The sequence below is a fragment of the Procambarus clarkii genome, chromosome 14, assembly GCF_040958095.1.
Source record: "Procambarus clarkii isolate CNS0578487 chromosome 14, FALCON_Pclarkii_2.0, whole genome shotgun sequence".
Taxonomy (NCBI): domain Eukaryota; kingdom Metazoa; phylum Arthropoda; class Malacostraca; order Decapoda; family Cambaridae; genus Procambarus; species Procambarus clarkii.
This window is the reverse complement of record NC_091163.1, coordinates 12,633,226-12,660,015: the sequence shown is the minus strand read 5'-3', so window position 1 is coordinate 12,660,015 and position 26,790 is coordinate 12,633,226. Positions and strand designations below refer to the sequence as shown.

The 26,790-nt window shown below is 37.4% G+C and overlaps 1 protein-coding gene across 1 annotated transcript in view; it reads right to left on the bottom strand.

The window, feature by feature from the left end:
- Nucleotides 1-26,790, bottom strand: part of LOC123771715 (uncharacterized) — a 220,804-nt gene that overhangs the window by 89,567 nt on the left and 104,447 nt on the right. Inside the window, 6 exon segments of the mRNA XM_069324676.1 lie at nt 17,376-17,567; nt 18,075-18,285; nt 20,245-20,289; nt 22,933-22,956; nt 25,230-25,351; nt 26,136-26,268. Coding sequence (XP_069180777.1) covers nt 17,376-17,567; nt 18,075-18,285; nt 20,245-20,289; nt 22,933-22,956; nt 25,230-25,351; nt 26,136-26,268 — 727 coding nt within the window.

The following is a 26,790-nucleotide window of genomic DNA, read 5'->3' as shown; positions in this document are numbered from 1 at the left end:
GCCTTCCTTTCTTGTACGTCTCCCCTATCCTCCTGGGCTGATGATGCTCTACTCTATTGAAGTCGGGAACAGGGTAATAATAATGAATATACTGGATATCTGAATTCTGTGTTTAGCCTTTATAAAGAAGCTAAGAGCCTCAATTAACTAATATAATTCCACATCAGAACTTGGGTAAATGCTTATATTACTGTCAACTACCCCACTTCTCCTATATCAGTACCAATCAGTTCCTCATTATATCACCGTAACATGCTCACTAAAAGCTAGTGCAGGCAATTAATCTGAAATACCAAACTTAATTAATCAGAGTCTTGAGTATAATGAAATGTCCCCTTTCTGGATGGCACCCCATATAGCTTCCCTGAGAACACTGTAAATCTGCCTTCTCAGGCATTCCCTCATGACTTCTCTCTGCCCACCGAGGACAAGCATATTTTTAAACCATTTTGTCCCCTCTGTGAAGCAGCAGGGGTAGCATGAGACAATCATAAATTAACCCACTATTGAAGTTAACTGCATACAACAGACTTGAAGATTTACAAAACCCCCATCAGAGAAATGCTGGCAAACAAGACTGAAAAATACCTAGGTAGATAAACAAATCCACAAGGGCCGTGATGAGGATTCGAACCTACGTCCAAGAGCATCCCAGACGCTGCCTTAATCAACTGAGCTACGACATGGTATAAGAATTGCAACCAGAAATTTTACTGAATTAGATACTTATCTTTCCCTCCCACTACTACCAGTGCAACTTGAACAACTTGGGGGTCCTGGTAAGGTAGCAAAGCCAAGAAAATGAACTGTGAAACAAAAGCTAAAGTGAACTAAATCATGAGACAATACAACTGCCCAAGATAAAATTCACAAACTAAAGGACTCAAATGCAAGACTATTCAAATGGAAAAAGTGAGAAAGTCAACAAAAAAAAGAAGAAGAGTAATCTCTACATGAACATAAGTGCCCTCAACGCACAAATCTGGTACAGTCACTCGGGATGATACAATGGGAGAAGCCATCTGATGAGAGAGAAAATAAATAATTCGTCTCTCATGCAAAACATTAGACGAGTGGCACTGGTCCTAGTTTGTTAAAACAAACTATGACAACACCAGCATGCATACCCATAATTCCAAAAAATTACCCAGAAAGGATTGACACAAAACAAATCTTTCTCAAAGGAGGCACACAAAAGCCTCAAAAGATAACTTTGGTGGTTAAAGGCATTTGCTAGCAGCATTCTAAAATGAAAGCTAAGATGGACAAAGGCAGCCAGAGAAAACAGTTTATTATACAATCTTATCAACATGATCTCACATACAGCTCATGTGTACTGATCTTATATCTAACAAATCGTTACCCAACTACTCTTTGATTAGGAATTCTATTTGCAGGAGCAATAAACCTCCAATGTGTGCCAAGCAAGAGTGTGAACACCATAGCTTACATCACTGGGACTGTGTTGTACAGATTGCCACCTGGTGGTGGTGGGTAGCAGAAAAGTATCTAGTTAGGACATTTCAGATATTTGTTTGGCAACTTGGGTGTTGCCAAAACATTTCTCAGCAGGAGAAATGTTTTAGCAACGCACGGCTTTGGCAACTAAGATGTCACAAGCCAACAACATAACAGCAGCCACCTACCAGCCATGTAGGTAGCTGTAAACCATGCAAACACTCAAATGAGCCTCTTTGTCCTAGTTCTAAGTGTAGGTAAATAAAGCAAAACACTAAGGGGGTGGACAAAACTCTGAATTTGACCACAGTGAAGGTCACCAAATAACCACAGAAAAAGTAACACTGAAGGCTGTTGGTTTGGACAAATGGCACCAGGAAAGAGAATGTTGAAAACATGTCACACTCAAGATTTGTCACACTTGTTAGATGTTCCAAATAATAAACATACTACCTTAGCAAGTACAAAGCATGAACCCACAATACACAGTCATAAAAAAAAAGGGGGGGGAAGACCTACTTAGCTGAATCTAATATCGAACCCACTCAAAGCAGATCAAATGTCTCCATGGGTGCTGTCGTCTGGTGGAAGTCAGGGGCAGCAGCCAAGAAGATGTGACAATTCAAAACTTGTCACATCACAGTGACAGCTGAAAACTGTCACTGAGTTGTCACTAAATGTCACTGTAACTGTTTGCGAGTGCTACATGGTTGTTCCTGTGTTACCAAGGAGGGTTTCTTAAGGCTCTGATGTCTATGATAACTTTATGGGGTCACTGGTGTACACCAGGCTTCTCTCCAGTTCTTCCACAGCACCATTATGACACGACAAGGACATTTGAAAAGACAGACCTCTGTATTCCTGCAGAATGATCCTCTTCAGTGAGACCATCATTGATCTTGCCTTAGGGATCATCCAAGTGAAATAGCTCAAATACTTGTCGATTGTTACTATTGCCTGCGAGGCAATCAAGATAGTTTATATGAACCTCTAACATTAAAGTCCTAAATACACCTATGCATAAATTGATAATTTTGCTTTGCTATTCTGAAAAAAATCCATGAATAATAGAAAGTTAACCTACTCATGCAACAAGCAACGAATACTACATACAGTTATCTACAAATACTGAAGGGCTGCTGATAGTCACTATACACAATCCCATATAAACTTCCACATAAAATACGATGCGAAACTCACCGTGCAACAACATCCAAGGCAGAAGATTGGCAGTGAAGGTTAATGGAAGACAAGAATGAAAGGAGAAAGAGGAAGGAAAACCAAGCACAGTATTTGTTACATTAAGATATATACTTAATTTATAGCACTCACTATCAAAGTACAAAATATAAATTCAAAGTTTAAATATTTTGCTGTTAGATAAATGTAAAAAAATATGACTAGATAAATTTGTCTACAAAAGGAACAGGGAATTTCTACTATATATCTTTTTTCATTTTTTTTTTTTGGCTGACAAATACATTACATGAATGAAAAGTACACAAGTACAAGCTGCATATTATAAATTCATGAAATTTTAACAGATGAATTTAAAATCTGATACAACTACATTATTCAAACTATAAACATAAATTTCAGGGTGTTAACCAAATGGGATGTACAGGTACTAGATGTGAATAGCAACACAAAATGGAACTGTGTGTGGGGCTGAGCAGAGAGCTTACCTATTACAATTGCTATCAAAGGTAACAGTACCAGTACAGGTATCTAACAATACCTAGGTTCGTACCTCACTAATATCTACACTTCCAGTGGCTTACTTTACATATTGTAATTAATGATATTAGTTCAATTTGAGCAAATAGCTTATTTCTAGGCTGGTTCCTTAGTTCCAACATTATAATAATCAACCTTCATCCAACAATGTCTGTGCTTTTTATTAAAATACTTCATCACATCACCTAAGAAACTGACCTTTTTTCAAGACAATTTGAAGAAACTATTGACACATGAAGGCAGCCACACACAAAACAAAAACAAAGATAACAATTATAACTTCACACCATTAAACAATGCTCCACAGTGAATCACTCGGTCAGTTTAGTATTTATCGAGCAGTGCCATATATTCTTCAGCACTGCAAGCTGTGTCTAATTGCTAAGAAAGACCATTTGTCTATCAGTAAAACAAGCCTATTAACAATACTGTAATTATTCAGCATCATATAAGAAAGCATTACGAGTTTAAGATAGATTCAAACAATAATAAATTGTCAATAAATTTTTCAGAATCATACTTCATGGTGTCAATTTCCATCAATTCATAATCTATATCATTATCAATACTGTACTGTATTGTACAGGTATATACATTTTAAGAAATTTATTAAGGCCGTCATTCTATACAAGTATCTCTCTCTCTCTCTCTCTCTTTTATTTAAAGATAAGAACCAAAATCAGTTTCACTGTTGTACATTACCATTCACCCATAATGCAGCCTTTGCACACCTGACATTATCTAAAATACTTCATAATACAATACTAGTACAACTACCATGCACTGCTGTATAAATTCTACCATATTACGGTATTAAATTTTCAGTGAAAATATTATCTGGCAGTTTTACTTCATGAAAATATTGATCTAGTGGCATCTTTCCACTACTTATCCATGAAAATCTTGATAAGGGAGATCTTGATAAGGGAAAATATTGATAAGTGGATAAGATTTATCCACTTTAAATCAACAAATCTACTAGGGCCGTGATGAGGATTTGGACCTACGTCCGAGAGTATCCCTGATGCTGCCTTAATCGACTGAGCTACGACATGATCTTTTGACCATGCCGTAGATCAGTTGATTCGGCCCTTGTAGATTTGTTCATTTGATACATCCCGCTATTGTGATTTCTGTGTGTAATCTATCCCCTCTGTATCCACTAAAGTAATAATATGGGAGCCCTAACCACTATGTATCCACTAAAGTAATGATCAGGGAGTCCTATCCACTAAGTATCCATGAAAGTATTGGTGTGGAAGCAGTACGCACTACTTACGTTGAGCGTGTAACAGGTAGAGGTAGTGGGCAGGGGCTGGTGGGTCATGGCAGGAAGGTAGATAGAAAAGCCACAATGTTAGTACAACCAAAGGGTTAAATTAAAGCCCAAACTGTTACTTTTGGATCACAAAAACTTTCTAAGATGCTCCAAAACATTAAATTATTAAAAGGAGGCAAATAAATTGAGAAAAATTAAAACGTTTCTTACTAAGAATAATTTTACTAGATCTATTGAGCAAAATTTTTAATTACAATACTGTACTGTACTTATTACATATAATGAATGTACAGGCGTCATGTATAGAATGTTTAAATGGTTTCCCCCACCCTTATTGGCAGGCCTCAGTTTGTATAATGATTATGTTCCTGTATAATCCAGGTAAAGCAAAAGCAGTATAAATCAAACCTAATGGTACCTGAATACAGATAAAATAAGATAACGTTACAAAATCCTCCAAAAGTCCACTTTAAAACACTACTGTATTTACTGAACAAAACATCTATTAGAACATTAATTAAACTGAATGATCATTCCCACATCCAGCCATAAAAATGGTAAATAATTAAATGCAGAGCACTTGGGATGCACATATATACAGGAATATAATTTCAACAAATTTGCTAAACATGAACTCTGAAGTGAGGAGGCCCAACACAATATTGGTATTGTACCTAGAATGTGGTAGACCAGAAGATCATCTGATAATCTACACGAAATCTACATGTCAAAATTCAGACACACACTTGAAAACTTGGTATTAAAGTACCTATTCACATTCCACTGAATCCACATTCTATACAGCAAAAGCAGAGGGCTGCCTGTATGTTATAGCAATGAGATACCATACCTAACTAATTATTAATATCCTTGAAGAGTTAGTTTCTCTATTATATACATAATTATTATGTACATAATACTACTGTACAGAATAATGTAAACAGGTTCATTTAACTATACTCAAGTTAAATAACAAAATTCTTGCTGAAGAAACTGATACTATAAAAACTGCTCAATTCCTAAGTATAGAGCTGAATATAGAACATGTTTTAGAAATGGATTAATTGGTGTTGATTCTGAGAGTTTATTTGCATCTAAAACTGTGCAATAATGGAATGCATTGCTATAAACAGGTAAACTATGTACAGGACAACCAGAAAATATCAGCAGGAGGATAGCATGTGTTGTACGACAAGTGAAAGGATCAGTAGTTACAGAACAATTTCTATCCTCTATCAAAACACACTATTAGTATCAATTGTCAAAACACATAAGGTTGCCTCATAAAAACCCAACACTGAATGTAATGAAACTCCTTATATCAAGAAGAGCCCCACTGGCTCCATGAAGTTATCTGGCTGAGATTGCTCCATGGTAGAACGTCATATCAGATGCAGAAGTTGTTTGGCCTATCGGGGACCAGAGCCTGAAACTGCCCCCCCTCCCCCTCACAGAGATGCAGGAAGTGAATGACAATTTGCCACCCCACTGGAAAACATCCAGAAAGTCAGCAAAATTTTTATAAACAACTGCAGGGTTCACAGAAAACAAAACCTTAAAAACCAGCAAACAAGTCTGCAAATGATTCACACAGAACAAGGAATACATTCAAACTAGCTCGAAACTCACTAGTGCCAATCACCACTACCAGGTGGCCCGAACCTTGCCCGCAGCTGGCTCCTCTGGACAGTTCTGGAGCTGATGAACAACTCACCGACAAACCAACAAACCTGGAAGGAAGGGAGGAAATCAGGGAGCCACTAAGAAACCATACCAGGGCTATACCAGAAAGAGGGGTTCATTACATTCAATGCTGGGTTTCTGGGGCATAGCCCCCAGTGGTTCCCAGAAGCTAATTACCCATAAAAAATGTGAATGGGGTTGTCCACAGAAGGGAGACAGCATGTATAGGAAGAAGAGAAACTAAGTTGGGGGGGTATGGCCCAAAGCAACAATACCATATGGGATCAGGCACCATGAGCAAATACTGGGCTGCCAGGACCCTGTTAGACTGCCAAAATTATGAGTCCAAATATCTGCCTAGGACATGTTAGAGAAAATCACAACCAAGGCCACTACTTGTAAACATCAAAGGCCCACAGGCACACCTTAGGTTGGCTAGATTTGATTAATGACACTGCAGACAGCCTGAGAAAGGCAGCCTTGGAAAAGGGGACCAAGGAAATGGGATCAACCAACAAGGTGTTCACCAAGGCAAAATTGGTAGAACACAGGTAACAGTGAAGCGCTGCCACCAAACAACAAATGATGCACCTTCAGTCCAACCAACCATCAATAAACAAAGGATGCATCCAGAAGCCAGCTGACTCATTCTTCACCAAAAAAGGAGGAGGCTGCAAATGAACAAGCCAACCACCAGAGCCAAAAGAACATAACCCCAGCCCCCAGAGAAGAGCCTGAAGCTCCCTAACCCTATAGCCAAAGGTGAGAACCAACAAAAGCAGTCTTCAAGAAAGATATACTGTACAAATGGAAATCACAATAACGTGATATATTTAAGAAAATCGTTGGAGCCTAGTCTCCAGACTAAGAGTCAGGAGACTAGGCTCCAGGTTAAATACTCTTGAACATATCCATGGGTTAAGTTGTGCATCTGGGGTTACTCAGGATGCTGATTCAAACCCTGTTCTGCTCCAAAGAATTTTCCTTGAGAAAGATATCACAAACCAAAGGAAAAACTGTAATCCAAGGTGAGGAGAGAGAGACCAAAACAAGGTCGAGAGACCAAAAACACGGTCAAGAGACCAGAATGGCTAAGGAGAAGCATAAGGTTGTCAGAGGTGATAAAACATTCTCCACCAAGGCTCTCCACCTTGGTGATCTTACCTATCAGGCAAACTCCCAAACACACATCAGAGATGATTCTTCTCTGTGCAAGGATCAGTGCTAGCAGGTACCCAGGGAAGCTCACACAACAAGCTGGAGACAAAACATGCATGCGAAGCTAATAATAAAATAAAGGCAATAATACTGTAACAAGCAAATGGTCTGTGCATGATAAACAAAGTCCAAGGATGGCCAGCACTTAGCATGAAGCAGCGAGGCTGCCCACAATTGGGGGACCAGAACTCTACTGGTAAAAACATCCACCATAACATCAGCAACAAAACTGACCAGGGTAGCCAGCTGCAAGAATGTGCTGTCCTCTGTGTGGTGGTGATTGCTACTAATGAGTTTTGAGCAAGTTCGAGTAAATCCTTTGTTCCATACGTATTGTTAGTAACAATGTTTGCCAGCTTTTAGGCTTCATTTTCTGTGAACTCACTGGTTAGTTGCTAAGTTTCACGATTTTCTGGATGCTTTCCCAGTGGGGTGGTGCGATGCCACTCACTCCCTGTGCCTGTGTCAGGAAGACAGTTTCTGGCTCTGGTACCCGGAAAGTCAAACACATCTTCCATGAAAGATGTGTTTTTTATCATGGTATAATCTCAGGAAGTTACAAATGATAAGGAGCCACTGGGGGGCTTTCCCCAAAATAGGCATACAGCTCGTACAAATGTAATGGGCACGGTCTACATGCACATGTAACCTGGCAAAACAATTATAATTTAATACTGATCAATATTATATAATGAGGCATATAATACTATACATGAAAAAGGCAGCATCAATTCTGTGGTAGATAGCCTATAAATTATGAACTGATCAACTCTCAGAATTGGTGAGTTGTGTGCACATGTTCAGTATTGCATATAATAGGTTTTGAGTATATGAAAAGCTTCCTGAAGAATCAGTTATGTGGTTGCTCATCAAGATAAGATTTCAGTGTTTCAGCAGGAATTGTAAACTGCACACAGTAAACTTTACAAGCTGTTCCTGCAGTGTCCTAATAGCACTAGCGAGTATAGATCATCATCACACTTACATGACCTTAACACTTTCACGCTTTCGATTAGAGATAACTCGTCACTGGTTTTTCTTACGATTCCGCATAACTGCCTACTTTTCTCGTCAATCGAAAAAATATTTCTATAAATTCCATTTTTTAACCGAAATGGATGGGGATACTTTTGTTTTGTAGAGAATTTATTTGCGAATTTTTTGGTACCTGAATGAATATTATATCACATAAACTTCTATGAGTAAAAAAAAAAATACACAAAGTATGCTTGGGGGTGTGGCGAGCGTGTGGCAGTGGGTTCCATTTAGCCGTTGATATATCCAACACGTGGGAAATATTTGTATGTGTTATGTATATGTCTGTGTAGGGAATTTTACTGTGATCACTGTCATACAAATTATAAAATGTTTCAACAAGTATAAACATGCCAAACATCAAACGAACGAAAACAATGCGTTCGTTTCTGCCGCGAACGCAGACTGAGCGACGTGGTTCTATATTTGGCGCTTCTCTTACACATGCTTTGTACAAATGTTATACAGTTCATCTTATAGAAAATTTTATTGCGAACACATTGGTATAAAAAAGAAATACGTACATAGAAAAGTAGGGTCAGGAAACGTATAAACTTTCCAAGCATGATTTCCCCCCCTGTGTTTTCGCCAGTGCGCTCGCGGCTAACTACTCTCCACTTCACACACTCTTGCGGGTGGGCAATTACCTATATTAAACATTCATATGCATATGTCCGTGTAGAGAATTTTATTGCGATTCCAATGATACCAAAATTAGCGATGTAGGACAACTGTAGGCTTCGCAACCATTAAGAGAGTGGAAACATTTTGTTGCTGTTTGGCGCTCTCGGCGAGTGATCTGCATAGTTTTTTATTTGGTGTTGATACTCCTTATGCTTGGGCGGCATTTTATACGTATGATCTTATAGACAATTTCATTGCGAACACAGTGATACCAAATTTAAATACGTGCGCCTTCAATTATTGTCAGGACAGTCAAAAGAGTGTACACTTTTTCGGTTTTACCGCATAGGCGCGCGAAGTGCCGAAAGCATCTGGGGTATTTTTTTTTTTGAGCGCCGAGAGCGCGAAAGTGTTAATAAGGCACGATTTATATATTCATTAACCTCTTCCAGCTCTTCTCGGAATGAAACGAGTTACTTAACCGAGTTTTGGTCCTCTCCCACCAAATTGACACACACACACACACACACACACACACACACACACACACACAAAAGCTAGAATATGCAACAGCTGTGTGGTGCCCATATCTTAAGAAGCACATCAACAAACTGGAAAAAGTGCAAAGACATGCTACTAAGTGGCTCCCAGAACTGAAGGGCAAGAGCAACAAGGAGAGATTAGAGGCATTAAATATGCCAAAACTAGAAGACAGAAGAAACAAAGGTGATATGATCACTACGTACAAAATAGTAACAGGAATTGATAAAATCGATAGGGAAGATTTCCCGAGATCTGGAACTTCAAGATCAAGAGGTCATAGATTTATACTAACTAAACAAAGATGCCGAAGAAATATAAGATAATTCCCTTTCGCAAAAAGAGTGGTAGACGGTTGGAACAAGTTAAGTGAGAAGGTGGTGGAGGCCAAAACCGTCAGTAGCTTCAAAGCGTTATATGACAAAGTACTGTACTGGGTGGACAGGACACCACGGATGTAGCTCTCATCCTGTAACTACACTTAGGAAATTACACACACACACACACACACACACACACACACATACACAGCATCAAGTGTAGATATGATAGAGCTCAGTAGGCTCAGGAATCTGTACACCAGTTGATTGACAGTTGAGAAGCGGGACCAAAGAACTAGAGCTCAACCCCTGCAAGCACAACTAGGCGAGTACAATTAGACGAGTACACACACACACACACACACACACACACACACACACACACACACACACACACACACACACACACACACACACACACACACACACACACACACACACAACAGGCAGGAGTAACTGGTAGGGCACTCCAGTGGATAAGGGAGTACCTAAGCAATAGGAAGCAGAGAGTTACAGTGAGGGGTGAGAGCTCAGATTGGCGTGAAGTCACCAGTTGAGTCCCATAGGGCTCTGTACCTATCCTGTTTCTGATATACGTAAATGATCTCCCAGAGGGTAGAGACTCATTCCTCTCAATGTTTGCTGACGACACCAAAATTATGAGAAGGATTAAGACAGAGGAGGACAGCTGGAGGCTTCAAAAAAACCTGGACAACCTGCAGGAATGGTCGAACAAATGGTTGTTAGAGTTTAACCGAAGCAAATATAATGTAATGAAGATAGGTGTAGGGAGCAGGAGACCAGATACAAGGTATCATTTGGGAGATGAAATCCTGCAAGAGTCAGAGAGAGAGAGAAAGACCTGGGGGTTGATATCACGCCAGGCCTGTCCCCTGAAGCTCATATCAGGAGGATAACATCAGTGGCATATGCCAGGTTGGCTAACATAAGAACGGCCTTTAGAAACTTGTGTAAGGAATCTTTCAGAACATTATATACCACATATGTCAGACCAATCCTGGAGTATGCAGCTCCAGCATGGAGTCCATATCTAGTCAAGCATAAGACTAAACTGGAAAAGGTTCAAAGGTTTGCCACCAGACTAGTACCAGAACTGATAAGTATGAGCTACGAGGAGAGACTACGGGAATTAAACCTCATGTCACTGGGAGACAGAAGAGTTAGAGGGGACATGATCACCACATACAAGATTCTCAAAGGAATTGATAGGGTAGATAAAGACAGACTTTTTAACACAAGGGGCACATGCACTAGGGAACACAGGTGGAAATTGGGTGCCCAAATGAGCCATAGAAATGTTAGAAAGAATTTTTTCAATGTCAGAGTAGTAGACAAATGGAATGCATTAGGAAGTGATGTGGTGGAGGCTGACTCCATACACAGCTTCAAGTGTAGATATGATAGAGCCCAATAGGCTCAGGAACCTGTACACCTGTTGATTGACGGTTGAGAGGCGGGACCAAAGAGAGCCAGAGCTCAACCCCCGCAAGCACAATTAGGTAAGTACAGTACAAAAAGAAGTCAGTAATGTTCCCCAAACAATGCTGTTGTGTACAGTATATGGCACAGCCATCTGGTGATGGTCAGGTTAGGTTATCACAAAGGCCAACTGGTTGTTAGCTAGTGCGCTCTCTGGAAGTCTCAGTGACAAAGGAAGGTCTGAAAGGGCTCAGAGTGTCTTGAAATCAGTGACTTCTAGACATAACACATGACTGGATGGCATGTTAGAGTGCTCCCTAGTACTGTACTGTTATGACTCTACTAGCACTGCTTTATTTGTTCCATGTAATACAGATACCACATTGTTGCCCTGCCTCACTCTATTTCACACTTCTTACTCAAAAACAGGAATTTTACCATGGGGTTAAACTCGGATTGCTCAGAAAACAATAATTATAAATACAAGTGCAAAAGAAACAAAAACATTCAATGTGATAATTATATTCAATTTTTACAATAAATAAATGGAACTATGAATTATTTTTACTGGAAATGCACCACTAAATATACTGTACATAAAAGCTGAACTAAGAAAAAATCTCTACACTGGTTACTTTTGTCATATATAATGTCTAAGCTCACTTATCCAGACTACAGTATATGGGAAAGACCCTTTCCCCCCCTTTACTGGGTAAGCCAGACATCCAGATAAGCAGAGATCCCACCAGGAAAATCCAAAACTGACCATATTCTTAATTTTTTGTCCCACAACCAACAACTTTAATTTCCACATACACACTATAAATCAAAATTATAATTTAAATGAGAAACGTCAGCTTACCTTGTTGTAGTTCGTTTACTTGATATTGTAGATCTTGAACTACTGTGTAGTTCTTGAAAATCTACGTAACCTAATCCCTGGTTATCCGGATTTCTGTCCAGACATGACTACATATTGGCAAAAATTATCCAGACTTAAGACTCTGTGCTAGTCTGCATTACCTAGCCAAATCGCCTAGTTATCCAGATGTCTGTCCAGATATGGTAAAGTTTGGCAGAAAATTACCTGGATGCAATTTGGCCAGATAACCTAAATATTTGGTTCAGAAGACTTCGGATACTGAGCTCATACAGTAGTTTACAATGATATACAGTAGTGTTGAAGGTTACTTTGATTTAATAATAAATCATGTAAACCTTAAGTAAAGGGGAGCCAATTTATGATTATTCCCTTTGAAGCTTCACCTATAAACATAATGAAATTAAATTTAAGCAAATAAAAAACAAGTAACGAGTGTTGAGTTCACTGTACTGTACAGATTATATTGTATCTCATAATCACTTAACAATTCATCTTTGAGTAGACATAAAATACACCTTCATGAGCATGGCTATTAGTTGTCCCTTATATAAAACTCATCGTATCCTCTGGATAATTTTTTTTTTTTATATATACACGAGTTCTTACAGTCTTGCACAGCCACTAGCACGCACAGTGTTTCGTGAGAGTCTTTAATCATAATTTTCCCCGGAATACGACCCGCCAAATCGTTCAACAACCAGGTACCCATTGACTGCTGGGTGAACAGAGGCTGCAGTTAAGGATTGGCGCCAAGTCAATCCTCCCCAGCCAGGATACGAACCTAGGCCAAAGCGCTCGTGAAACACCAGGCGAGAGTGTTACCACTTCATCATGGGGACTGCTGGCTAAGGATCATAACAGCCTGATGAGTGACATTCTCTGCATCAGTGTTACCAGGAACTTTTTAAAGTGTCCCTGTTGGGTCATTAAAAATGTTAGAGGGTAGCACTAGAATAAAGCCTATTCCAGCTTAATGTGACCAATAGCAGACACATTCTGTATATACAGTAGTAAGCTCAAATCTGTAAACGAGTTCTCCCTTGGTATCAAAAAGAGACTGCCAAATAAAGCCTCTATCCAACCGCACTCCCCAGAGCCCAGACACCTAGTACAGTACCCCCTAACAGATAACAATGCCTCACTAAAACACAGTTCCTGGGGCACAAGTTCTGTTATATCAATGTACAGTACAATTGTCCATCTGGTCAGCAAGAGGGTTATTTACCATTTTATTATGTCCCATTCCCTGTCTCTTTCAATAAATATAAAGCACACACACTGCTTGGCACCAGGTTCACCAGTCGGTAACTGTTGCCCAGTCAATGAGGTGGCACCAGGTCGACTACTACAGACTGGCTATCCTTGTATCAACTATCAGTTACTGGTGAACCTCGTGTCACTGCTATCACTGACTGGTGAACCTTGTACCACTGTCACTGACTGGTGAGACTGTTGCCACTACCACCAATTTGTGAGACTGGTGCCAATATCACTGACTAGTGAACCTGCTGCTAATATCACCAATTGGTGGAATTATTTAATAATGTTGAAATTAATTTAAAATTATATTTACAGAAGCTAAAGTGTTCTAAGGGTTAAAACTTAGCATTTAAAGAGGACTGTACAGTCAGGAGGTAAATAAAATCTTGAAATTGGGTAGTTTTATCTTTCACCAAGAACTCAGAAGTTTTCAAGCTAAGGTGTTTGATGTGCATATGCCATTAAAGATATACCACAGTGGACAGTAGGTTTTAGGCTTGGATAGAGGATCAAGATGAGCCTATGTGCAGCAGCGGGAAATTGACATGATTTAAAAAAAAATTATTAACCCTTAAACTGCTAAGACATTTAAGTCATATATCCAGATGTACAGGGGGAACAAAGTATTGAAAACCCATAAATGTATGGGATTTGTTCACGAGGAAATCACAGATCATAACTGGAGCAGTGTAAGGGTTAAGGTATATTTCATATTTAAAGGAGGAAGGTAAGCAGACGTGAGGGAGAGGAGGGCAGAAAGTGAGAGCCAGGTACTGGGGGTGGCATCCAACTCACTTGGCGCTATTGTGTCTTGGAGAAAGCTTGGCTTCACTTGCTGCTCCTCTGTTATAAGGTGGTACATATAGTGTAACAATTAGTTCAAAGAGGCAGTCCATAAAAGAATTTTGCTACATTTAACAAGTTGCCAACCACTTAAAGTCACAGGTATAAACAATTTAACAGGTAACATGACGTTTGATGATACAGTAAATAAAATGACATTTGACCCTTTGCAGGCACTTCAAGTTATTGGCTGTAAAATAAATAATCATTAATGAACATATCACAATCATGTGAAGTGGTAGCTATTCTCATCTTAATTTTTGTTCAAATGAACAACATTTTACCCAAAAAGTCTTTGTTTATAAATATTTAAAAAATACCATACCATCTGTCATGATAAATACACACATTCCTCCTAGGCAATATGCCATAGTAACCAGGCAATAAATGCAAAACATATTTTTACTTTGCTTGTCCATGAAACTCAAAAAATTTAAAATGTGATTATGATGATGACAGATTTTTATTGAATGGTGTTTAGAACTGCAGTTATTACTAATAATTGTTAAAAACTCTAGAAGTTAGCCAGCAGGTACATATTTGATTTAATTCTGCAATTCTGAGAATTTCATATCTGTAACATATACAGAAATTTAGTCTGCAAAGAGTTAAGTATCAAATTAAATTTTATGAATGAATTCATATTTAGTTTACAAATTAAATAGACTTCAGTGGGTGACTTGGCAATAACTAAAAATAACAGACAAAAATATACAGTGGACTTCAACAATTACTAGGAACACAAAACAACAATAAATGCATAGCATAAGTAAGTGGCCTAATGGACATTAGTAACTTTATTATGTCTTAATAAATGGGTGTTGATTTCACTATAACAACAATTTGTAAAACAGAAAAGGCAAATTGATTAACACTTACCATACTGCAGTTCCTTACATACCAACACTGTCAGCCGTGACCACAGTACAGTATAAGTATTTTACAAAATCATTGTTTATAAATCATTTGTGTCTACATATGTGCAAACATGCACTATCAATTGATATATAAGAAAACTCATTCAAATTTTATTATAGTTAAAAATGGCCAAATCTTCAGACATCTAGAATTCATGTAAAATCCAGAACAGATCTAAAATATTATAATCCAGATATTAGGGGATGAATATCCCCTAATAATATCCCCTATTCCCTATACTGAATAAGACTAGCACAAGCCACCTGCACATATTGAGGTTCAATAGATGAACAAGTCTAGTTAGTTTTGATCCCCGACTGCTGACTTCCCACATAATCTGGAAAATGTGTACAGTACATTAAGGGGACCTGAGACTGAGGTACAGCCCTCAGTCGGTGGTTAGGTGTACTAGGTTGGTGGGCATATAGATGGGAATTGGGTAACGACCTCGTTTGACAGTTCACTTGACCCCTTTCACCAATATCTTTCACGACCATGTAGGGGCTGTTTGAAAACTTCCTAATGGTGTTGAGGGCAAGAATGTCACTTGCCGCACTGTCATAATCCTTCTCCAGAGGACATGACAAATCTTATCTTAAGAATCAACCAGTTTCTAATAGCTCAGAATTTCCAAATAAAATTCATGACAAAAACAAATTGCTCTGGCTTCTTTATTTCTACAGGGAGTCAAATTGAATGGTGCAGAATTTGCTTTCATTCTAAAATTAAAAATAAATCTAGTTTAAATGGTAGATATAAATATGAAGCTTCAAATATGAAAAGAATTGCACTTTAACTTACAATTTCTAAAAAAAAAAAAAAAAAAAAAAAAAAAAAAAAAAAAAAAAAAAAGAGAGAAAGCTTTATGCAACTTGCTAGTGTAGTATTGTAGGCCACTTATCATCCCATAAGCACAATCAGCAAACACTGTATAAACATCAGAGGTCAACGGTTGTTCAACATCCTCCCAGCGACTATAAGAAATATTGCCGAGACAACCGTGGACATCTTCAAGAGAAAACTAGATCATTTTCTCCAAGGAGTGCCGGACTAACCTGGCTGTGGTGGGTATGTGGGCCTGCGGGCCGCTCCAAGCAACAGCCTGGTGGACCAAACTCTCACAAGTCGAGCCTGGCCTCGGGCCGGGCTTGGGGAGTAGAAGAACTCCCAGAACCCCATGAACCAGGTATCAACCAGGTATCATTCCCAGAATAACACTCCAGCAAAGCCAACCCACCTTGCAAATCATAAATACTTTCCCCCTTCACAAACCTGGACTTCAGCTGCACACCCACGGATCCACTATTTGACTTGCTCTACACATTCATAAACTTTTCACAATGACCTCACTGACATGCAATGCCTTGCTCTTGACTTTCACATTAAGCAAAACTTGTTATCAAATGGTCAAAATGAATGGTCAAAGAAATGTGTAAAAAAAAACTGGAGTTTTGCACTGTTGAGGTTGTCACTTGCTCCACCACAGCCACTTGTATCTCTCTCCAATACAAACCTTCTTTATTAGCATACAACTTTATGCTTCTTACTCAACATTATTATGTCCACATATTGTTTTACTTCTCTCAAAATAAAGGACTAATATATTGTTTCAAAATGCTGGAATAGAACTAACTTTCCTTGGAGTGAGCTAAATAACAGTCAAATAGGAGAGGATCATTTCTTTTAGAAAGTGGTTTTCCATAAAACAAATCCACAAAGGCCGTGATGAGGGTTCGAACTCATGCCCGGGATAATCCCAGACGCTGCCTTAGTCAACCGCACCACGATAGTCGTCTAGGATTATCCCGGGCGTGAGTTCGAACCCTCATCACGGCACAGAAATCACACTATTGTGATTTCTGTGTGTATGGTTTTCCATAGTTGGGCTAGTAAGCCTGCCAGGGTTATCAATGTTCCCTTAGGCCAACTACTGACCTTTCTAAGGATGCAACTCACATCAGTGTCTTAACTACTCCATACCTATTTACTACTAGGTGAACAGATGCATCAGGTCAAAGGAAATACTTCCCAAACATTGTATCATGCCATGGGAATCGAACCTGGGAACCGAAATATTTTATTTTGTTAAAAATAAATATTAAAAATCTTTAGCCACAATAAATAATCTAGACCTTACCTGATGCTCTATTGATGTTAGAAGATCTCTCCACAGACACAGAGCGCCCTACAGAAGCATCTCGATCCATAGATGTGTCTCTGGCACTCGGATCAACACTTTTGGATCTCACTTTAGATCGACTAAATCTTTTCTTTAGCGTTCCAAAGAAAGAATCTCGTTTACGGCGGACACCTCTACTTCTACCTCTTTCTGTCCATTAGTGAAAAACATTAGTATTAATTTTTCAATAATAATTAACTAACATTTTATTTGATAAAAAGTCATTATGAATATTCAAAATAATATGACTGGTATTCAAAATATACTAATCCATTTACAATTTTACGTTAAAGCATCTTAGTTTTAGCCAATCAAATTACAATACAGTAACACGATAGTCTGTTAGAAAATCTTTGGCACAGGACAGTGGGATGGAACCAGCATCCTGGGGGTCATCCATGCATCCTGTGTGACCCAGGATGCTGGTTCCTTCACACCATCTTGCTCCAAAGATTATCTCATCTTAATTTCATAAATGACATATATGGCCCATGTCCGAAACGCCCGAGAACGCTATGCGTACTAGTGGCTTTAGGTATTGTATGTACTACCTCTATCTTTAAATCAAACAGAATGTTTGTACTGTAACGCTGCAACTATGTATGTACTTTTCCTAAATAAATTATTATTATTATTATTATTATTATTATTATTTACCATCAGTTTCATTAAGTTCTGCTCCATCAGCAGTCGTTTCAGTGGTAGAAGTAGATGTGGTTCTCGTGGGAGTAGTTGGCATTAAACCGGTTGCTGTTCCAGCGCTGCGAGTGGGTGTGGTGGTAATAGTAGGTGTTGTGGTGGTTGCTGTGGTGGTGAGTGCCATTAAGTTTCCACTGGGAAAGGCAAGATGATCCCCCTCCTCATCTGGCTGTGGATTAATTAGAAATTAGAAATATATATTTAAAGTGCATGAGCAGTACTTCATCCAAGACGTGGATAAATCAAGCACGTCAAAAGCCAGCGTTGAATGTAATAAAGCTCCAATTTCTGGGTAAGGGAAAATCCATCATCCTACATTCCCCCCTCAACCATGTTTTATCACTCCATCCTGCTCCACTGAATATGCAATACAGTATCTACCATGTCATTGAGCAACTTGTAAAGCTTGCTCAGTAACCAAATAACTACTTAATTTATCAGTGATTTAACACTATGAAAGACAAAAAAGTACATTTCAAAAACTAATGTATGAACAACTTTACTCCTACCTAGCTAAACCTAAAAAACTTAGCTCTTCCCAATATGGCCTCAGCCTCCATAGAAGTACCAACGAAGCTAGACTTGATACATGCAGCTCTTGATCTAAATTAATGGTTAAAACATTTGTTTGAGGATCCCTGCAACGCTATTGACACCATTAATCACAATAACCTCAAACTGCACGACTTTGCAGGCAAGGGGTCACTCTCTTCAATACTTGCAACTTTACCTCAATGACAAAAGCAGTATTGTAATATAAATGTGCCCAAAGAAAATATCAATTAATAGGGTGATATGCACTCCAATTTACCCATCACAATTACTTTCTCGCAGGTGATCAAGACAATCTCCTTAACCCTTGCACTGCTCACCTATTTTCGGCAAAAACATCTTGGTGCAATTGACAAGGACATATTTTTGTTATTTTTACAAATGTTCAGGTAAATTTAATGTCAAAATGTTTCCAAAGTCAACTATTTCCATTTCAAAACACAAATAGTAATGAAAACATTAAAAAACATTAAAATATAGCCAAATTAAAAAACAAAAAGCACAACTCTCTGAGCGCCTAAAGGCGCTTTGCGCAGTGCAGTGGTTAAAATACCATTTCCTGTGCATAACTCCTCTCTCAAACTAACACTAATGAGAAGTACTCAAATTGTGAAAAACAGTCATCACTTTATACCAGACAGCATAAGTAAAATACAGGGTTACAATCTACATGAAATGCAGTACTAAAATACTCATCCACTGGAATATTTGAAAGCAAAACAATGAATTCTGTGCTTGTAGAGAGAAACTTTTTATATCTAAAATAATGCTCAAAACCCCCGAAATGAGTTAAACACACCCCAAAATAATACAAATGTTAAAATTAAAGTGTACCACCAATATAAAGATTTCCATTACAAAGATGTAAATACATACTGAACAAGCAACTTATTGTTAACATTCAATGTGCTGCCAATAACAGGAAGATATTTAAGCAAAAATATTGTATAGAATAATAAAAGCTGTTAAATGCAACTTAGATAACTTGTCTCAATTTTCCATAAACTTGCCATACATACAAAGTCAACATACATACTGAGCTATCTATGGGGGAACCAGTAATTGTTTAGTTTAATTTAATAATTTTCATGACCTCAAGAAATACAAATATTCCAGTCATATTGTACATGGTTAAAACACCACTGAGGAGACCATCAAGGGTCGGGTGCTGGGAAGAATACTATGCAGCAAGACAAAGCCAAAGCATAAACTGTGCTACACACTGCTTTTGTTTTGCGTTTGCCATTCATTATCAGAGCATGCATCATAATCATTCTGATAATAAATACCTTCAAGAAGAACATGAGAAAGAAAACACTTTAATATAATTTCAAGCCATTTTGTATACGACTCAATATGAAACAGTAGCAGAGCCTATGAATAGAAGACTTGCTTTACAGATTACATGCCAAATGCCTATTTATGTTTATTACCCATTAGAATTTATATTCATTTAAATATCATTAACAAGAATTTATACAAGAAGTGCCAAGAAGATTTAAGGTGCTGTTTGCATAAAATAAGCTCAAGGCACATGCAGCCGAACCTTGTGCGTGACTATAGAGTAAAATAATACCTGTACCGTCAGCTCCTTGTACTCGCCACTCGGAGCTCGCTCGACCTGGGAGTAATAACAACCAGGGAAGGAGAGGGTGCCATTACTGGGTCTGATAGCATACAGCAAGATGGTTATTAGCTCAAATTTTGTTGATTAAAAATTTAAGTATCTCTATTCTCTTACATTATGAGAAACATTGCAACTGCGACCGAGTACTTTTTGCCAGATACATTCTGCAAATATATATGAGGTCTGCAAATGACTTACACTCCACTAAACTTTAAAAGACAATATTCTTAATTACTTTACATTTTGAAATGCAAGGCACTATTTATCATGGTTATTAGAAACCACAACACATACTTGTCTATTAGGCCTGTAGCATTTTAGGACCATTATATTTTTGTTGAGAATGGTAGCACAAATATATATGATGAACTGAAGTTTTTGTTTTTTATTTTCATGCCAAACTATTAACAACGGAGGAGTATGTCTGCAAACAAATGAAATGTCAAATTCAAGCTATATATCTGATTAGCCATTACACTAGACCGAAAGACCCATGTAATTGAGATTACAGTACTATATCTGCAGCGCAACAATAATCAAGTTCTATTCAGCTAATATCAAGTTTAGCCAAAACACTATGCTATCATACTTTTGTTAAAGTTGTGTACTTGAATCCTACTAAATTAATGTTACTTTAATTACCATGTGTCACTCAGAGAATTTTACTTTTAAAAGTTATAGCAAGCATTTTGCTAGTAACAAAATGGAAGGTGAAGCTTGTGTACTACTCTGCCAGCAGGGAATCAAGGGCACAAGAAACACATCATATATGAATTGTTTTATATCATAAGATTATAAACATCTCATACACATTTTCAGCCTTAACAGAAATTTTTGAGGCAATGTGTATGTCCTATTACATACATAATTTCTAGCCAGGAGACAATTTCAATTACCAAAATATTAAATTACCAAAGTGTTCAATGGAATTTATAAATTTTGAAATTTATTCTAACAATAATTACTATAAATATAGCATAATAGACGAGCAAGAGCGTTTAGTTAGTATTACTACATCACACCTTGACACACATCAATACACATGTGAGCATTATCAGAGTTTCAGTTATAGATACAGTCTCTGAATTTCTTAACTGCCATCAGTCCATTCAATTTCTATATAGGCTTTCTGCTGAACATATTGAGCATTACTGTGTATGTGTATCACATTTATATTGTACATATTCTGTTACCTAGTGTCAACTGGCTGTGTGCTGGAGCACATAGTCATTCAATACTCCCGAGATAATGGAGTAAGCCAGCATTTTCTGTATACATGTCCCCGTGTCTCCAAGAGGCTTTACAGAACATATTATACAAAATTTGAATACATTTTACAATGGCCAACCATGTTATTTTTATATACAAAGCAAAATCATTACTAGCACTTTCTAAGAGTCCTATGAAAAACCAGATGGTCACCTAACGAAATTGAAATAAATTATTTTACTCTTTGAAATATATTTTATTAAAATTTGTACTCAAATATTTTTTAAGATAAAAACAATAGAGTATCCTCCTCTGGTTCACATTAACATTGCCGTAAGTTGTGAATTATTATGCAGGGAATTCGTCACAATTCCTTACATCTCACTGCTTGGAAAGGCAGCTAAAATTTTGCACAGTAAAATACTGGTACAAGCAACATTCAGTAGTTTGTTGGATTGAGCAACATTCAGTAATTTGTTGGATTGAGCAGCATTCAGTAGTTTGTTGGATTGAGCAACATTCAGTAATTTGTTGGATTGAGCAACATTCAGTAGTTTGTTTAGCAAGCTTGAGAGTTGGATGCAAAATCGTATCATGATGATAATAGTAAGAGTACAAAATGCATATAATAGACACAGCACTTTCCACTTTAAGAATATTCTGGAATTCAATGCCATGAGTACCACAAACACCAGTCCTGGCTCTCCCAAGCTACACCAATCATTCCCACATTCCAGGATATCCACCCAAAAGAAATATTTGCACCAGCCAATAAAATGTTGTGGGAATGCAACACAAGTATAACTAATACAAAACAATTCCATTCCAAATTCTTCAGTTGAATTAGGTAAAAAAGTAAAAACCTGCTTAAACCTACTTAAAAACTCAGAATGCTTGCTCATTTAGTAATCCCCAAATGCTTGCTCATTTAGTAGCCCTTGAATGCTTGCTCATTTAGTAACCCCTGAATGTTTGCTCATTTAGTAACCCCTGAATGCTTGCTCATTTAGTAACCCCTGAATGCTTGCTAATTGTGTAATTCCGGAATGCTTGCTCATTTAGTAATCCCCGAATGCTTGCTCATTTAGTAATCCCCGAATGCTTGCTCATTTAGCAACCCCTGAATGCTTGCTCATTTAATAAAGCTAAATGCTTGTTCATTTAGTAACCCTAAACACTTGTTCATTAATAACCCTGAACAACTGCTCATTTAGTAACCCTTAAAACTGTGTATTAGTATAAACTGAAAACTTCCTTATTCAGTATTCCTTAACACCTGTCTATTTATTCATAAAGACTTCCTCATTTCAAAATGCCATAACAGCCAATTTTTGATCGGAATTAAAAGGTCTTGTGTTGACATGAAAGATGTTTAATTTTTGAACCAATGATTTATGTTAAAACATGTTCAATAAAAATCAATCTTACCTGGATCACTTTCTTCGTAATTTCCTTGAGAGTATTAAAAAGAAAAGAAAACAATCATAATTATGCGACTATATCTTCTTGAAGAGCTTAAGGTAAACACAAGTCAGCACCTATATGCTGAACAACTGTGAACAGAGTCAAATACAGTCTTGTTAGTGGTATTGCAAAATATAATTTTTTTTTTATAAAGAATAGCATAATTTAATACCTTATGCATAAATCTTTAGCACTATCAAAACAATATTATGTACATGCAAGGTAATATTTGACAACAACATTCCTTGCACTTTTGATTAACAAGTGAGAGGATATGCAATTAATAATCAAGAGATTTATTATTACATGTTCAGATTGCATTTAGAATCAAGAGAAAAGCCTAACTTTAGTGCCATCAGCAAGCTAACAGCAGTCCACGCTCACCAAATTAACTATAGTGCATAGACACTAACATTCGTGCATGCTCACCAACCTAGCATTAATACACACACACACACACACACACACACACACACACACACACACACACACACACAGGGCGGGACCAAAGAGCCAAAGGTCAATCCCCACAAGCACAATTAGGTGAGTACACACACACACACACACACACACACACAGCTAATATTAGTGAATACACACCAATCTAACATTTGTACACACACATGCAAAGCTAACATTAGTGCATGCTCATCAAGCAAATGTTAATGAACACACACACACCTAGCTAACATTAGTGCATGCACACCAAGACAATATTAGTACATACATCAAGTAAATCAATAGTCACCCTTCAGGTCGTGTGAAAGCAGAGACAACGTTTTCACTTAATATTAACATAAAACGAATGATAATTTTAAGCAGAGCAACATCCCATGTCAGAAATCTCCCTGTCACTCTTCAACCCGTTCTCGCAAATTTAATAAGTCAATATTGACTTATTAAATATGTGTATAGGTGACATACTTAGCATAATAGTTTCCCTTGAAAAGCTTCATAGAAAACACCGACCTTACCTAACCTACTTAGTATGTTAAGATAAGCATCTTATTGCTTTGTAATTACAATTATTACCTAACCTATACCTATAATAGGTTATGTAACAATTGTAATTACGAAGCTATAAGATGCTTATTTTAACATACTAAGTAGGTTAGGTAAGGTCGGTGTTTTCTATGAAGCTTTTCAAGGGAAACTATTATGTTTAGTATGTCACCTATGCACGCAACTAATAAGTCAATATTGACTTATTAAATTTGCGGGAACGGGTTGCACTCTTCCAGTGTGATCCAGTTTCCAGAACAACCTTGTCATACTTAGAAATATCCAATTAATTAGATAATATTAGTTTGTTCTTGTTGTAGAATCCTTTATTATGATCATTTGTAATTCATTCCTTATACCTTTGACTTGTCTTATTTCAGATGTGTTGTAGGGAACCAAGTGCATTAAAGCTGTGAAAACCATATTCAAGAATATGACAATTCTCTGGTGCACCCCCCCCCCCTTCCCCCTTTCCCATCTGGACTACAGTATCTAAGTATAGTACAGAATAGAGATCTCATCTTCAAAAAGGACATAAATGATTTAGAAAGTATTCAGCACAGATCAGCAACAATCATTCCAGAACTAAATTAACTCTCATATCAGGAAAGACTGATGGCCTTAGGACTAACAACAATATAAACCCGACATTAGAGGATTCATCTCGTCAAGACATTAAAGATACTAAACGAATCGGAAGATATTAATCCAAATAACTTCTTTAACATTTTAAATGTAACCCCACATAAGAGACAACAGCTTCAAGCTTAACAAGCCACACTGTAGGACAGAAAACACGAGACATTTTTTCACCCATCAAAGTAAAAAAAAACCAAGACAGTATGCCAATTCAAAATTCAGCTGGTAAAAAGGAGAATAATGGAAGGGAGGGAGGGGAAGAATCAATGATATGTTGCCAGCTTCCTTTACCTGTCAAGGTCTCTAGAAATGCTGGCCCTCAGGTAAATTCAGGTACAGTATATATATTAATCATACTGAATACATATGGCCGTTAGGCCATCTGTCAGACATATTAATCTTACTGTGCATGCATAATTGCATGCATTAATTTATATAATACAAACAAACGCAAAAAAAAAAGCTGTGACAACTAACTGAATTTAAAACGACTTAAAACTCAAATTATGTAATAAAATAAATTCACCTCATCCAAAACATATTAAAAGATAAGATTAATAACACAGTATTAAAGTAAAGAAAAGTAAAGTAAAGAAAACTTCCCCTTGGTGTACACTTACTTTTCTGGAGGCATGGATGATCATGGTCGACTTGCTGGCATTGTTAGCCACTACAACCTTTTTGCCTTCAATATCTCTTAACACTGCAGCAGCAATTCCATCACCTCCATTAACAACAACATCTGTTCAAACAATCAATAGTAATGTCAAAGTTAACAATACAGTTATTATAAACAAATGCACCATAATGTGGGCCTATTGACTCAAATAAAGCTATATGGGAAAAGCTGTAAAGCTATATGGGAAAAATGCTAGTTCAAAAATAGATATAGAGTTTACCTATTAAAAACCTTTCACCAAACAATCCCAAATTAGAAATTCAAAGTTTGCTGTGTTCCTCACAAATGTGAAATTAAGTCTGGAATATAATCATAGCTGCACCATACACCTCTAATCAAACCTACGAAGGTTGAAATCCTTTGTGAGGAAATCCAAGGTACCAAAAAACAAAATACAAAAGTTATCTTTTCTAAACAGAGTTGTAGACTATTGGAACAAGTTAGGCGAGGTGGTGGTTCGTGCCAAAACCATCAGTAGTTTCAAGGTGTCATATGACAGTTTCGGGAAGACAGGACACCACGAGCATAGTTTCATCCTGTAACTACTCTTCAAAAATGACAATCCACAATTAAAAAAGTGGAAACCAGCAATGCATAGGACTATCCACATCAGCAGGTGACTGCTCTATATTTTTTTTTGTTTTTTGTTTTTGCAGGGATATATAGTATAAACCAGGCTTAAGGACAACCAGTAAGTATCAATCATAACCAAATCAATCATTCCTTAATGGAATCAAATATATTTGGACAAATTTAACAGAAATAAAGCATCAAAGTTTAATAATCCATCAAAACATTAATCAATCAAGATATCTCAAGCTGCAGGCATGAAAAGCTCTATAATTACCTTGTGATTCTGGAGCCTTGACATATGTAGTTGTAGTTGTAGTTATGAGATCACCTTTAGGCGTTAGACTCTGACTAGTTGCACTGGACCGGAGTGTGTGCTCAGGCAAGTCGGCCCGATCCAAGAACAGGAACTGGAGGGCAACATTAAGACCATCATAAGAATACTGTATGGGAAACTACAGAAGGCCAATTGGCTTATATGAGGCAGCACTTTTTTTTTTTTTTATACCAAACCATCTCATTCATATACATTATACTGAATGTCTAACTTAAGCTTGAAACAATTCAATGATCTCAAATCTATTACAGTATATTATCAGGTAATTTGTTACAAATTAGTTTTTAAACTAGTATTTATGAAGGTCTTTTCCAAATCTAGTCTTATTCAATTTACTGTATCTCCATTGTTCTGTGTTCTATTTTGTGCCATTATGTTTAGCACCATATTAATATTCCCCCTCGCCATACTCTTTCATCCATTTGTTACTTTAATCATTTCTCCCTTAGCCCTTCACCTTGCTAGAGAATGTAAATTAAGCTTTCTTAAACTCTCTTCAAATGGAAGGTTTCTAATTCCTGGCATTAACTGTTATTCTTTTCTGTACACATTAAAGTGAATTTATGTTCATCCTATAGTAGGGTAACCAAAACTG